A 15,782-nucleotide genomic window follows, 5' to 3' on the forward strand; every position below is an offset into this window, starting at 1 on the left:
TAGGAGCCCGGCCTCTATTCTGTGTCGAACAGTGGTAGCCATGTTCGTGAAATCTGTCTAGCACTTCCTTTGTCTTGCCTCGAAGATTTATGTATTGTGATTAAAAAAATAACAATTCAAATCTATCCTTAAAGGATCCCTTCCAACCACAATACCCTGCGCGCCCAAACAGAAAAAATATTTAAGAAATAACTAGTCAAATAGAAAGAACAATAAATTTGGAACGCGATTGAGGAAATTCAAGACCTCAGTGAGGCAAATGTACTCGGATGAACGAGGATTTCTTTCCACTTCACGACTTGTCCAATACCGGATGGCAGAGAAAATGGCGGATTTCACATATCGTGCGCGCAATGTATTGTGGTTGGAAGGGATCCTTTAAACAGTAAAAATTAAGCTTAGTTTTCATTACAGCTACCTGTGACGATTGTTCATTGTATGCCATTGTAATTTGTTTCATAGTTTCGGTCCTACTAGAGGATAAGCTCTATCACCATGGTTATGGTTGGTTTAAGGTTGAAGTACAGGGACAGTAGTTAGTTATTTAGTCACCCGGTCAATTAGTCCGTTAGGTTTTGAATATCAGCCAGTCTGCCAGTGTATTACATATATCTATATATGTAGTATAACACGCGGTACAAGGAAAGTCAACAGAAGACTGATTAAACGACAGGAAGCGACAAGGCGGCTACGGAATAAAGGTAAAGAAAATTAACACATTTTATTATCCAACTGCACTCCGTAGAGTACAAATAACGCCACAGACGAGTACAAATATCACACCGTATTTGTACTCCAGAGAACCGGTTAGACAGGTTTTCTCGCATCGCGCAAGCGAAGAATTGGATTGAAGTTACGAAAAAACTGATGGCGAACAATTTGAATCATATTTCTGACGACGAAGAGTCGGAATGGCTGGCAAATATAGGTCCTAGTTTATAAGATGAATTGAACGAAGAAAAGCAGCTAGAAAACCAGGTAATTTCTTCATTTATTGAAGAAACATGATAGAAACAGCAACAGGAAAACGCGCCAATTCCTTTCCGCTTCGCGTACTTCTGTCACGCACTCCCCGAAACTCATGTCCGTGAAATTCGTCCGCACTGAAATAATAATTTGGCGTGTTGGATAATGAATAACTTATTCGACGTTATCTCTATTTTCTCTTTTTTTTTTTTTTTTTGCGGCACACACCGCTTATAACTCAATCGTACTATGTTAGGTATTCCCCTTAACGACCTTAGACCCCAAAATCACACACACTTCGCTTAGGCCGCCTGTGAACTCATCGAGCTAAATGGCTCGGCCGTGGTAACGGGAAGTTGGGCTTGAATCAATAGGATCATCCCTTCTCAGTCTTCGCTTCTGGTGTGTCCGGAAAGTGAAAGTTTCGAAGGGTGGGTGATGATTTGGTTAAAATGCTCAGAATATGAAATGATAAAACATTTTAGGGTCTTTCTAAGTTTCTTTAATTATATCCGGATTTGTTTAGCATTCCCATTTAAGTTTTCTGAAATGTCTAAATTTCTTTTTTCCAGGCGTAGCGATCCTGACGTTTTAAGCGGAAGTCAACAACAAGCGAAGAGGCCAGTTTACAAAATTTCGTTATTACTGGTAAGTGCGCTCATACGTTTGATAGCATGGATTCATTTAACCGTCTTACAACAAAATGGAACTATTAGTGCTGTATAATCAAAGCTAAACAACAGGAAATGGTGGAGTTGAATTGCGTAGTAGTTGCGGGTCAAGCTCAATTTCTGTTTCTTATCGCCAATCGTCTGTGGACTAGTTGAATGTGATTTTTGTTGGCATGGTGTTTCTAGATAAGTTTGAGCTCATACCTAGTTATATTTTGTCTGTTTTTAACGGTTTGTCGGGCCTCTTTCTCGCTCGGCGATCGCGTGGTGAACTATAGCATTTTCATTTTCGTTTCAAGCGCATACTTTTAATGCATTTTTTGCCGATCGTCCACAACGAAACGCCCGAAAATCAAAACGGTAACTTTCGTAAACGGTTTCATATGTAGAGTCCGTTCGTAAACGCGTCGGTTTATCTTTTATACTGTTGCTTAAAATTACTCTAGAATTTTGATCAGGGCCTCCGGTTGTGCGCCAACTCAATTCTACCCTTGCTCTGCCACGCCCTCTTTGCCGTTGTCGTCGTGGTTTGCCAAAGGTCCCTTTTTTTGAGCGAATGTGAAACGAAACGTGATACAGAAAGGTAATTTGGCTTGTGTAGAGGAAGAACGATTTGGATCGCAGCGTCTAATTATTCAAATGCAAATTTGACGAACGTAGGATATCACTTAGTTCTATTTTTGTAAACACGTACCGGCCGAGGTATGCGTTTAATTTAATTTAATAGGCCTTTTTGGCTAAGTGGCGACGTGGTTTGAAATGGTAAACAAGAATTCAAAATGGCTGTGTAAGTATGTGCCGCAGACGACATCTTATGGAAGAAACTCCTTCCTTCGCTGAAACGTTCAAATTCACGGATAATTCAGCCCTGAAATGACTGAAGTACTATAGAAATTGGTGACAATCGAAATGGAGTCTTTGACTGAGATTATAAATAACCTCATGCTGGAAAGAAAACAATCTTGTGAGCACACGATCCATCAAGATCACAAAAATACTTGAATAATGGGCACAGAAGGCGAGCAATTGTCTTACAATAGGAACGTTTTAGCGAATTTATGATTTGAGGTTAGAATGAAAGCTTTTTTTGTTTCGAGATACTCGCATCAACTCTCCACATGACGGGATCTGAAATGGTTTTCACCTTTATCTATAGTTTCTTGCTCTCCAGCAAAAAACGAAACAAGGGGAGCTATGAAACTAACCCTATTGTACTCTGCTGTAGAACCGCGAGAGGTTTGTTTAGAACCAAGAAAATTATTACCATAGAACAGTGACGTCGCACAGTTTACTACTCCCTTGTGACGTTACGGTTCTCAATCTTTGCTCCTGCTCTTTGACAAAGAGAAAGTCGGCAGCGAGTCGAAGGGCAGGTACTGTTTTCGCTAAAATGGCCACAATTTGAAATGATTACACTCTTTGTGGTCTTTTTACTTGTTTTTAAATTCTTCTTGATATCTCAAGTGTTCTCTAGATACCTGTTTGCGTTCTCTAAGAGGTTTAAGCGATCCCAACGCGGAAGTTGACCACAAGAGTTAAAGTGCCCAATGAACCGTAAGTATATGCAATTTATTTAACCCGTAAAGCAACATAAAACTAATATTCAAAACTACACTATTATAATATACGGTAATTTGGTTATATCAACTAGGCTGAAATTGTAAATTGGCCACCGTAAGGAGTTAAGAGTGTGTCTCTGTAAAAGTGGTCCGGTCAATTTTGCTTGAGACACAGATTTCACTCATTTCTTGTGGGTTGTAAGACATTCATGTGCCTATACTAAAACCACAATCCGTTTGATCGGATCTCTTTATTTTTCAAAGTTTTACGGAAATGAAATTTCACTCGAGCGAAGGCCTGTCGTGACACTTTTCAAGACTTTAATTTGAGACAACTTTGGAGGACAATTTAAAAAAAACTACGGAACTCAGCAAAAAACAAATACCACAGCCATGTATATTAATTTTATCTTATCCATCGAGGCGACTTTCGTGAACATCACATTTCAATCAAGGAAACAGGAAGACTTCAATGACACCTTATCGGTTCGCTTAAGTCACACACGTGAAAAGCGATCAAATTCAAGGTAAATTTTTGAAAAAGTGAGGCGTTCTTAACTGATCCAACTAACATAGTTAGGAAGTAGATGCCATAGAAAAGGTAACTACAGAAAAAAACTTTGCGGCCCGACCTTTACGAAAACTTTATAACTCCATGAACTTACCTAATTTTCGGCAATCTCCAAGTTTGGCCGCCATTTTGAGGGACTTATCAACATGAAGCGTTGCAGACACAAATCGAGCAGGTAGATCTAAAACCGTCAGAAATACATGCGAAAGCAATTCAAATAAAATTTACTTTCTATTCAAGCAGCAAAATGTGAAATTATTCGTAATACTTACCATTCCTACATTCCCATGCGACACAACTAGTGTTCAAATTCCCCTCGTCAGTCCACCATAAGAAATAACCTGTGTCACCCAAGCTTGGACTCAAATGTGAAGTACGAATCAAATAACACAACTGCATCTTCTTCGAGGCAATATCATGCTGGTATTTTGACTTTCTGGTCGACAAGAACGGTGTTCAGGAAGGGATCGCCATGTTTACCTCATACACTAACTGCTGACCAGCAGCTGAGTGAAAACAGAACGGTGTGGGGTGGGGTGGGTGGGGGCTTATCGTCATAAGATATTAGAATACATGCTTAAAAAAATTTGGGACTCCCAGTCTAAACCGTGAAGGCATGCTTAGTGGTACAGACTACTTTTGTTTTGTTCTCATAACTTTTTCCTTTGAATCAGAACCGGTATTAATTAATAGAGTTATCGATGTATTTTTAACCGGGGTACCCATATTACTTTTTGCTACTCTTCTGTGGAATAAAATAAGGTGTCTATTTTACGAGAACCTTTTATTTATACCCCATTGCACGGAATGGACACTGTACTTAGAATGTGTTTTCTAAGTCATTTCTGCTGTTCCCAAGAATGCATGCAAAATCATTGCTTTATATACAAAGCTGACTCTAAAATATGATTTTCCGCAACAGTAACCAATGTCATTTACGTGTAGCGTTAATAAAACTAGCAATGTACAATTTTTAGTGTTTCCCACTTATAAGCTCGACATAAAATTGTTAAGTGAACCATGTTAGTCTCAGCTCATACCTTTAATCGATCTGACCTTTTTTTTTTCAAGCAACCGTGAGCGATAATCCTACTCTTGTAGGTTGGATCAGCCATGATCTAATCGGCCCAAAATAACGAATATAAATATAAAGGCAAGACCGCTACAACGTCTTCAGGCACCAGAAGAACTTCAACCTTCTTCAGGCACCTGAAGAAGGCTGGTTTGGCCAGCCGAAATATAGTGCTTCGTCTTAAAACTTATCTACGTTGTATCGGTCTTGCCTCTATATTCCTATTCCGTTTTCATTTTCAAATTTATTGTCCATTTTTTTTCATACGACAACGACAAAGAGATTTATAAGTAAACTCCTAATTTTTGGTTGCTTTCGCCCCATGCCTCTGCACGACTCCCTGTTGGCTAAAAAGAAATTTGAAAGACTACTATGCAGGACGCCTTTTATTTTTCATTTCAGTTACCCTCTAGAATTCTTTATAAGTATGTTTGGTGTTGAGATTTGGAGCAAACTTTCTCCGCTAACCTCTGACCTGTGGTCCACGAGGGATCACGAAGTTTATGAGGTGTGGCCTGAATGTCATCAAAACAACCAATGGGCAAATACATGGGACGAAAGTGTTCTCTGTTAAAAACAATACAGGTGTGGTTGGACAACAACGGTGTTTAAGGAGGCTTGGAAAGGTTTTCCGTTGCCGTGGTGTTTGTGAAACGATGACAGGTTACAAGAAAAGAGCTTAATCGTGTGGGCAAACTATAAACATCTTTGCAACTATATTGTTGGGCAAGACGTAAGGTCCACAAACAGACACTCAAATTTTCAGTTATTGTAAATTATCTGAACAACTAAGTCGGTTACCTACCATTTTAGTTTCTTTGTAGGAAAGCTCCCGAATTTCTTTAACTTCTCAGAAAGTATGAAAAAAATTTATCTAGCAGATTTTAAGACTTCTTCCCGTACTTGTAATTGTTGCCAATGCGATACGAGTTCGGGAGGTCTAAAGGAAGTCGCTCTAACCTCGTATACTCGATACGATTTCACTGATTTCCGCGCCAAGGGAGCAATTCATGAGTGGTCTTTGGTTACGCTCGCTAGGCAAAGAATGGGTTTGTGACTTTCTCACTCAATTGAAGAGACTCGCATCACTCCTATGAAATAGTTAAACAGAATACAGACTGCGAGCAGTTTCTTATTTTTCTTAAATATAGTGAGGTCACGCGTATCCTGTGAGCATGGAGAAGCCGAGAGATTGGTGACTCATGTGTCGCGTCTTTGCCGCTCCACGCTCTCGGAGTTGAGCAAAGACAAGAAACTTTACCACTGATGCGATACAAGAAGTTCAATGGCATGGTTATCCCGACTATCTGAACACATTTATTTACATGGTAAAGATTTGTTTATAAATATATGAACTGATGCCGATCCTTTTTGGAACGAAATGTATTTAACGAGAAAAAGAATACCCTGAGCAAAACAAAAGTTGTCTAGATCTGCAACACAAAGCATGCTTTTGCACAAAGACTGAGAATCGTAATGCATATTATGATGGTTTAATGAATATATTCGAATGTTCCCAAAACTCTTCTGATAATCTGCCCGCACCCACCCCACACCCTCCCCCTCACCACTGAGCCGTGCTATTTTCACTTAGCGGCTGGTCAGCGGTCCGTTTATCAGGTAAACATGGCAATCGCTTCGTGATCGCCGTTCTTGTCGATCAGAAAATAAAAAGACCAGGCTGATATTGCTTCGAAGATGAAGCAGTTGTGTTATGTGATTCGTACTTCACATTCGAGTCGAAGCTTGGGTGACACAGGTTATTTCTTACGGTGGAATCGACGAGGGGAATTTGAATACTAGTTGTAGTGTTTGAATTGTTGGAAGAAATGGTCGCTTGGGAATGTGGGAATCTAAGATTAAAAAAAAATTGCAAATTTTACCGCTTGAATTGAAAGAAAAGTTCATTTGAATTGCTTCCGTGTGTATTTCAGACGGTTTTAGATCTACCTGCTTGGTTTATATCTGTTACGCTTCATGTTGACAAGTCCTTCAAAATGGCGGCCAAACTCGGAGATTGCCAAAAATCAGGTAAGCTCGTGGAGTTATAAAGTTTTCCCAAACGTCGTGCCGCAAAGTTTTTTTCTGTAGTTACCTTTTCTATGGCGTGTTCTTCCTAGCTATGTTAGTTGGACCAGTTAAGAACGCCTCACTTTTTCAAAAATTTACCTTAAATTTTATTGGTTTTCGCGTGTGTGACTTAAGCGAACCGATAAGGTGTCATTAAAGTCTTCCTGTTTCCTTGATTGAAATGTGATGTTCACGAAAGTCGCCTCGATGGATAAGATAAAATTAATATACATGGCTGTGGTATTTGTTTTTTGCTGAGTTCCGTAGTTTTTTTTTAAATTGTCCTCCAAAGTTGTCTCAAATTAAAGTCTTGAAAAGTGTCACGACAGGCCTTCGCTCGAGTGAAATTTCATTTCCGTAAAACTTTGAAAAATAAAGAGATCCGATCAAACGGATTGTGGTTTTAGTATAGGCACATGAATGTCTTACAACCCACAAGAAATGAGGGAAATCTGTGTCTCAAGCAAAATTGACCGGACCGCTTTTACAGAGACGCACTCTTAAAGAGCTGACGTTTCGAGCGTTAGCCCTTCGTCAGAGCGAACATAATAGATATAATATACGGCCGTGCATCTACAACTTGAAGTGTTCAGTTTCACCTCAGCCGCAAGTTCCCGTGTAGTTTCGCCTTAAGGTTTCAAAACTTTTAAGGTTGTTCTTACGTTCCATCTTGTTTGAGATAGATTTTTTGGAGCTCAGAATGAAATCTAAATAGTTTCCGTTTCGAAAAACAATGAGGCAGTATTACTTTCAAGCGACGAAATTAGCTTTGCAGGTAACGATACTTTATTTCCATACGCATGCAAATTTTTTCTTTAAAAAGAAAATTAACATCAATTTTTACTGTTTATATGTCTCGAATGTGTTGCTGAAGGGAAGATTTGTTTTAAAATCGTTCAATTCTCAACGCCGGCGAAACTACGCTGTTTTCTGGTCGTAAATTCTGGTATATTTCGACGCAAAGCTATGTAATTTTATAGCCAAGCATTCATTTTTAGTACACCGTAAACCTACAACGCGGGTCTCGTACATGCAAAAAATGAGTTCTTTTTTCACTACCAAGCAACAAATTTACCATTCTTTGAATAACCTTTGGTCTCTAAGTAGTTCTTGGTCGTTTTTGCCATGTCTTTTATCCGTAGTTTTCGGATAGAACGGGATTACCTGTAAAACGAGACACAATGATGATAAAACTCTTTCTTCGAGCACAAGTTGTATCTCCATGCTACAAAAAAATCTGGAGAGCACTAAGGAAGCTAGGGTTGCTCTCGCCTGCGCCACGAGCAACTCTCACTCTTATCTCGCGCACCTTAACATTCCCGCGTGCATCCATAATCCGATATACGCACGCTGAACATGGACCAAAATGGTTAATAGTAGCCCTTACTGCAGGTTTGTTTACAAACAAACTTTACCCCGACATTTACTCTTAAGATAAACTCTTTTTGCGGGCTTTTTATGGTGAATGTTACACAAGCTAGGTCCGAATTTTCTATTATAAAATTTATTTCGCGCACACGATTGCTTATTTATAGATCCAAGCTCATGTCATAAATTTTCTTGATAGAGCTTTCTATGCAATTCTCCACTGAGCGCCTTAGTCTTGCATCTAATGCGATCGAAATTTTCTGCGAAATCGATTGATCGATCAAATTTCTTGCAAAGTAAAATCCTTCAAATCTTTTGCGAATTCTTGCGAATTCTTGCGTAGCAAGAGGAAGTTGACCGTTGAGAAGTGTTGATAAGCCTGTGCGACTCCTGCCCTTCGCTAGCGCTTCTAAAATCTTCTGCCCTTAAAGTTGTGGTCTTATTAGGATATCTTGTAAAAATTTTCCTCTGCGATGTGATAATAAGGGTAAGTTTTAAGATATCATTTCCCCATCGATCTGTATGCTCTTGAGCTTTGGCAAAGCCAGGTGAGATTGTGTTTCAAAAGGCAAAATATTTCCTTCAATGCGCGCGATATTTTCTTTGTTTATAAGTATGCTTTCTCTCCGGCAAAAAATAACTGTAGAGGTACGTTTCTCAAAACCTCCATCTAGGTACCCCTTATTAATTACGACTCTCCCCCACCCCCCTCCCCCCAAAAAAAAGAACAAGATAAAGAAAACAAAATTCCAATTCATCTTGGTATCTTGTCAATGACTTAACTAAATCTGCAATCCCGAGTGCTCGCACAGAATATCATTTATCTCATTTGAGGTGAAAAGGGTGGTCGTGAATCTTACTTTTGAAAACGCCCTACGATTTGCCACTACTTTAAAAAATAAGGTTAATGTAAGTCTTGAAACGCGCATTCAGCAAAATGTGCCGCAGCATTACTATCTTTAAGATACCCCAGTACTGACAGGAAAAAAACAGTGAGAATGTAGCTCTTTCAAGCGACCAAATTAACTATGGAGGTAACGATGCTTCTTCATTCCCAACCACGATACAAATTATGGCTGGAGAAGAACAAAATAATATTTCTGAATTTGAGTGAGGCTTCGTGACGCAGGGAATATTCTTTAGAACAATAGAGACAAAAAAATACCATTGGTTTCTTGAAATACGTTACAACAAAAGAGTTTGTTTTGATTCTAGACCGTGAAAACAGAGGGACGCAGCGGAAGAGGGGAGGAAAGTGTAAAGGTAAGATCGAAGACTCTGTCTTCAGTGGAAGAGAAAAAGTGCCATCCGTTGTTTGTGGAACAAGATATCCTCGATCTGCGCGAAATATGATTTCCCTTACCTACTACCAAAGATAGTTTAATCAAGCTAATAAGCCTCCCTCTGGAATGCCTCCGTCGTTCCCCCTCCTCCCCCACCTCCCCCACCTCCCCCACCTCCCCACCTCTCCACCTCCCCACCTCCCTCTCAGGCTTACTAAGTGGACTTTATTTTAGTATCTCTTGTTCTTTCCAGGACACCAGAGGCATATAATTGAGATATCTGGTAACCCGCCCGCTGTGTATGTAGAGACGCCAAGCACTTGGCTTGCCTCACTAGTTGTTTTGGCGTTAACGGTGGTAGCTATTGTACCAATCTGTACAAGTAGTTGGTGTTGGTCAATGTTGTCAATGATTTACGATGCAGTTTGGACGAAATTAGCCGCCCATTAATTGTTAACATACAATTTAGATTTAGATGGCGTTCTTTATTTGTTAGTAAAAAATCATTTCTGATCTTTGAATAGTTGAGTTGTGTTGTTTTAACTCGTATTTCTCGCGAAGGATGTAAAAAACCACACTGAACAGACTAGTATACTTTCCAACCGACGATTTAGATAAAAATGACGTTCTGTATATCAACATGACTTGCTGTCTTTAGATAGTATTGTTAAGTTGTGTTAAATTGTATCTTTCATGAAGCACTGCAAAAGCGAAATGTATCAGTTGGCATGAACATTTGTCTGTTTTTGTATTAAGCTCCCCCTTCTCCCACACCCCTTCGCAATCTCACGGCAGTTAGGTCTGGAATCCTAAGTCCTCTAATCTGATTGGCTAATTCCTTGCGCTCCAGCAGACCGGATTTTTTCATTCATACCACGGGTCCGCGGACCGCTCCGAGTGTTTCAGTTTGTTCTTTTGTATCGTTTCATGAGAGAGAGGCTTAAAGAAGTAAACATTGTAATAAGTGACTCAGTTATGGATGGATTCAGGCAATGAAATCTATCAAAGCGAAAACAAAGTTTATTATCCTGAAGAGGAAAACATACTTCAAGATAAAGAAAACTATGGAAAGAAAAACAGCACTACCAAAGAAAACTGTTTGTTAAAAGGTGAGTTCACAATTACATTAATAAATATTAAACTTTCATTTATTTAATTTGAAATGTCCAAAACAAATGTCCAAAACAACTTTTTCGTTGTAAAACAGTGAACAGTTATACTGCAGTGAGTATTTCTACTGCGTATAGATACACTCTCGCTAAGTCTTTGCAAGTCCCCTGAATTTCGACATTTCTACCGAAATTGCACAGCAGAAACCGAAGAAATTCAACGAGTAAAAGCCACATCAGTTTAATTCTCTTGTGTCTACATGGAAAAAGTGTATCATAACTTTGTTTTTAGTTTTTTCGGTGGAAGAAAGGCGAGATTTACTCACACCATCGCAGAAAACACTCTAGGGGCCGGTTATTTCAACGAGATCTAACCCAAACCAAGGTTTAACCCAATTAGTAGACCTCAGGGGATCCTTATATGAGGGTCGATTAATTAAATAAAAGTCCCTCCACCATTAGCTTTCGGCCCTCTTGATGCTGTTGAGAAAAATAAGTGTCTAGATCAGAGATTCCGCTAAATTGACGGTTGTTTAGGACGCGGTTTTGTTAAACAGCTAAAATTTGTTTGACTGAACCGGCCCGATGGGTTTAGGACACAAAGAATTATGGAGGAAATACAAACCCTTTACTCAAGAACAAAAATTGGGGTCAATCGATGCGGCTATTACTGACATTAATGTTCCCACACATTCATGCAAATAGGAAATCGTATAGATTGATTATGTCAGGGACGGCCACTGTACTGACAGTAGTTTTGCTGAACTTGGATACGTTTTTGTAATTATCTTTTAGATTGTTCAGGTGAATGTACAGAAGTACAAACTTGAAAGTGGACTCAGACGTCTCAAATTCCTCAGCAAACTGTCATCAATATGTTCAAACAAATGCGTTTCCCTCTAAGTTTTCCCAAGTCACTGTCTTTATCAATCATCTTCAGGATTAGTCTCTCTGGACAATCGTGTCGCATATTAAAAAAATCAAATGTTTCTCTCACATCCAATAATCAATCTAAAAACCAATCAGACTTCTAGATTTTGTAATTTCAGAACTGTGATTGACAAATGAACAGGACTTAAAACCTTCGCTTTCTTCCATTCAAGCCTTTTTTCATACATTCTCATTCTCTTAAGAAGAGCTAAAGATGAATGCATAAGCTTCGGCCAATAAGGCAGAGGTGGGGCATGCTTGGCATTGTTTTCCGATGTGTTAAGTCGACCTTATGGCGGGGCTGGAGAAAGCAAACAGCCAAATCCTAGCGAATGCATCGCAATTTCGAAGGTTAGGTTGAAATTGATAACGTTTTAATGTACGTTACTATTATGATTATTTTTTATCATCTTTTAGCTCTTATTTTTCAAAACGTAGCGAGATCTTTTTTTTCTTACATCAGCAGGTTTGCTTCTGCTTCTTTTTTTTTTTATCGAAACTGTTTTTTTTTAATCGAAAGGGTTATTTTAGCGTTTCCAAAACGAAAAAGGACGGAAAAGAAAGAGCAGAAAAAAGAGAATCAGTGTTAACACTAAATACTGTTTGTCTTACTATAAAGCTTCATATACTTCTTAACTGTACAAAAAGAGAAAGCATCATATCAAAGTATTAAAACTGATAGACGAGTTTAAAATATGTTTATTTGCAACAACATAATAATTTCAAATAAATCTTAAAAAAGCAGCTTGCTTTTCTGGTCTTCTTCTCCTTTCTGTCATCCGTCTCTTTTCCATGTTTTTTGCTCATATTCATCCTCACTTTATACTATTCCCGTGTGATTTTCAAGCAGTTCTTGCAACGATAATGAAAAATATGTAAAGCAAAAATTGAATCAATTAGAGTACCTAAAAATGAACCTTTCATGTTCAAGATCTTAGCTGTCTGCTATACATCTCCTGTGGTGTTAATTTTAAGAATTTGGTGTGAATTTGAAAATTATCTCCTAATTGATATTTTCTATATTCCCATCCCTTGTCTGTTTGATATTGTTTTGATAATGAAAGAAGAAATTATTGGTCATTCCTGGGAGTAAAAGAGTTAAGTGAGAATAATTGTTTTATTAAAAACGCCCCCAAGATATTAGACAAATCTTACTAAATCTTAAATTTTTTTAGATATATCAACAAAGTTGAAATGGTAAATTAGCCACCGTAATGATTACAAAAGCTGACGTTTCGAGCGTTAGCCCTTCGTCGGAGCGAATTAAATTTTTTTAGCTCCCTTTTAATTTTAACCTGACGCGTACGCTTACCATATTTGTAGATTATGGTATATTGGCTCATATACCATAATGGCTAAGCCAATAAAAAGGTCTTGAATTGCATTATCCAATGATCCAGTTTTTAATAATACGTAATATACTTTCAAGGTGTGAGGTTCCTTTCATGGCCTTTCAGATATTAAGACTACAACACCTATACTTATATCGAACCATGTCCTCTTCGTAATTGCTAGCCAGGGTCAGAACAAAACTCTGCAGAAATTCTTCGGGGTTACATCGGACCCACTGCCGGTCCAAGCTTCCGATGGGTGCATTGGCCTTCGGCGCCCATCCTGTCATCTGTGTTGAGCAGTGATAGCCAATTTCGTCAAATCTGTCGAGCACTTCCGTTGTCTTGCCTCGAAGGTTAATGTATTGGTTGCTTATGTCCTAATTGATAGTAAGAAAGATATTGTTTAGTTACTTAGTCAGTTAATCAATCAGTCCATCAGTTAGGTAAGTAGTTATTGAATCAGTCAAACTGACAGTCAATCTATGGGATAGTTATTCAATTAGGCAGGCTGTCAATCAGTCAAACAGCCAATCAGTCCATTGCTCTGTTAGTCAGACAGCTGGCCAGTTAGTCAGTCAGCCAGTCAGTCTGTCCGTCAATCACTAAATTAGTCGACCAGAGAGTAATCCGGTAAGTTTGTTGGCTCTAGCAAATTTTTGAACTTTTGAAATAGCACAATCATAAATGTTTATGTAATTCGGTCAGAGAGCGAGCCAGCTAGTGAGTCAGTTTGTCGGTCAATCGGTTAATCAGTCAGTCAGCCAGTCAGCCAGCCATTCAATAAGTCAGAACGTCACTTTCCAGTGAATCCGTTTGTATGTCGGTCAGACCGCCAGTTAGTCCTCAGTCAATGATTTATTGTTTAGTTGCCTACTCTTAACAGACACCTTACTTCGTTCATTTGCGATTAACTAAGAAGGAACGCTAATTATGGCAGCTATTCACCCACTTCTCTTCAATCCCCACATTTGGCCTTGCGCCAATGTAAAGTTTGAACTTCTTACCGTAACTTCAGCTTCCAGCTGACTAAGTCTATTCCGGTATCGCTCGATTAGCAAGTCCTTCGTGTTAGTCTCGTCTTTAAGCGCAACCATCTTGCTGTCCAGTAAAGTCTGTAAACTTTGGATTTGAACTCGATCAGCTTTGGAGTCCACCTTGACTGTCAGTTGGTCAATTTCGGCTCTCTGTCGTCGTATTGTCTTTTCATAGGAGGTTATTTGTCGCTCCATGTCGGAGAGTTTGACGGAGAATGACATCAAAGCTGCTAGGGCGGAACTTTGTGGTGTCTGTCGCTAGAAAAAAAAATTATAATAATAATAGTAATAATAAAAAATAAAGACACAAAACAAAAATAGGAGAGAGAAAGGAAAGGATGATTAGTCAAGGTTTACTCCTCTCGGCCATATTTTTCAAGCTTGTCGTCAGCGTTTATCTTGGCCACTTTTAACCATCACTGCTCCTTACCATGACTTTGGTTTTCATCTCGCCGCAAACGCTGATCATTTTAAAAGTTAAAAATTGATATGTACGTATTCTAAAGACTGAATACTAGAGCGTTCTTCTTAGTAATGAACACTACCGAAGCAGTAGTGAAAATAAGGCCTGAAAAAAATTCAACCCCGTACAGAATTTGAATCTATGACATCTATGACAACGGTGCAGTGCTCTACCAACTGAGCTAACAAGCCAATTGGGAACTGAATTTGTTCAGGCGTTATTTTCACTGCTGCTTAAGTAGTGTTCATTACTGCGAAGATCGCTTTAAAATTCAATACGAAGCCCGCAGTTCGCATAAATGATTTTCATAGATTCACAGTCATAGTCAGTCTCACTCTGCTTAAAAGGTACGGTCAGTCAGCCGATCCAAACCTCTCTGGTTTTTTTTGTAATCCAACTCCTCCCCTTCCATCACGCCGTATACCACTACGCTTAGTTTTTTTTTTTTTAACTGAACGCCTAGGACAGGCTAACCCAACAGGGGAGGAGAAGGGAATTGACGATAGCCACAGATAATTGCTAGAATTCCACGTATTTACATGAAAGTTAATTCCTAAAACCGTTTGATGCCTCTCTACAGAACTTCAATCTATGTCAAAACCATGAAAACATCATTCCAATTTTTCTGAAAAGCTAGTGAACGGTTTTTCTCCGTATAAGAATCGTGCTGCTGAACTAATGGCGTCTTTTCTTCAAATATCTAAATTTACCTTCGGTCGTAGCTTTCCTCTCGGCATTCCAAATGAGGATTTAAAGACAATCAACGATAAGAAACACAGCAACAAGGCTGTGGAGTTCTTCATTATTACGACTCAAGTCTTCAATCTCTCACAACAACAACAACAATGGTGTTTTGTTCGCGCGGTGTCGACAATGGCGGAGGAAATGTTATCCGTGACACTGACCCAGGTGATGACAAAAGAGCGTTGAGATAGTCAGCCTGTATTTATCGGAATGGTGGAATGAACATTCGGCATCATAAGACTCAGACGATATCAGCGCCGAGAGATCACGGTCTTCTTATCGCTATGCGAAACGTCGGTAAGGGTGAATTAGGCCGATAGCGTGTTCGTTTTGTAAATTGCGTTTGTCGCGAAATCCGATGAGACTGGGCGTGTAGTAGTGAAAATACTAAGTTGATATTTGTTACAGATGACGGACATGGCTGTAAACACGGTGAGATGATCGGCAAGTGTTATGGATCTGCATGACCCTGTTTTACCAAAATGATCAATTTGCTAGTCGTCTATTTAGAATTTTTAGCCCGAGATTTAATAATTCTTGCCAGTCATAACATGATTAATAATACCGTACATTAGCTCTCCAATGTATTTGTGAAATAACAACCCGCT

At 39.0% G+C, this 15,782-nt stretch overlaps 1 protein-coding gene and 2 long non-coding RNA genes across 5 annotated transcripts; 1 reads left to right on the top strand and 2 right to left on the bottom strand.

The window, feature by feature from the left end:
* Positions 1–1,175: 1,175 nt before the first annotated feature.
* On the top strand, positions 1,176–10,293 carry LOC111343913 (uncharacterized). 3 transcript variants are annotated; one of them, XR_002696117.2, is made up of 5 exons: positions 1,176–1,397; positions 1,539–1,614; positions 3,102–3,191; positions 9,493–9,540; positions 9,814–10,293. It is a non-coding gene; the product is annotated as an uncharacterized LOC111343913 (long non-coding RNA). The 3 variants fall into 3 exon arrangements; XR_016002573.1 differs by lacking the exons at positions 1,176–1,397; positions 1,539–1,614 and having other exon boundaries at positions 1,625–3,191; XR_016002572.1 differs by lacking the exons at positions 1,176–1,397; positions 1,539–1,614; positions 3,102–3,191 and adding an exon at positions 6,753–6,870.
* LOC111325326 (uncharacterized) lies at positions 3,858–4,234 on the bottom strand. The gene is made up of 2 exons (XR_002694324.2): positions 4,040–4,234; positions 3,858–3,948 (listed from the first exon to the last, which is right to left on the bottom strand). It is a non-coding gene; the product is annotated as an uncharacterized LOC111325326 (long non-coding RNA).
* Positions 10,294–12,280: 1,987 nt separating the features above from the next.
* LOC111343912 (uncharacterized) lies at positions 12,281–15,439 on the bottom strand. Its single transcript, XM_022951113.2, has 3 exons — positions 15,141–15,439; positions 13,938–14,225; positions 12,281–13,310 (listed from the first exon to the last, which is right to left on the bottom strand). The coding sequence occupies exons 1-3, from the start codon at positions 15,231–15,233 to the stop codon at positions 13,053–13,055; spliced, it is 639 nt and encodes a 212-aa protein (XP_022806848.2). The 5' UTR covers positions 15,234–15,439; the 3' UTR covers positions 12,281–13,052.
* Between the last annotated feature and the right edge of the window lie 343 nt (positions 15,440–15,782).

The sequence above is a fragment of the Stylophora pistillata genome, chromosome 6, assembly GCF_964205215.1.
Source record: "Stylophora pistillata chromosome 6, jaStyPist1.2, whole genome shotgun sequence".
NCBI lineage: Eukaryota > Metazoa > Cnidaria > Anthozoa > Scleractinia > Pocilloporidae > Stylophora > Stylophora pistillata.

What these genes read in the sequence shown, in the direction of transcription:
- LOC111343912 (XM_022951113.2), bottom strand. Translation starts at nt 15,233, where the DNA reads ATGAAGAACTCCACAGCCTTGTTGCTGTGTTTCTTATCGTTGATTGTC. An exon ending in GAGGAAAGCTACGACCGAAG is followed by an intron (nt 14,226 to 15,140) that starts GTAAATTTAGAT and finishes TTTTTTTTCTAG; the next exon opens with CGACAGACACCACAAAGTTC. An exon ending in AGCTGGAAGCTGAAGTTACG is followed by an intron (nt 13,311 to 13,937) that starts GTAAGAAGTTCA and finishes ACTATCAATTAG; the next exon opens with GACATAAGCAACCAATACAT.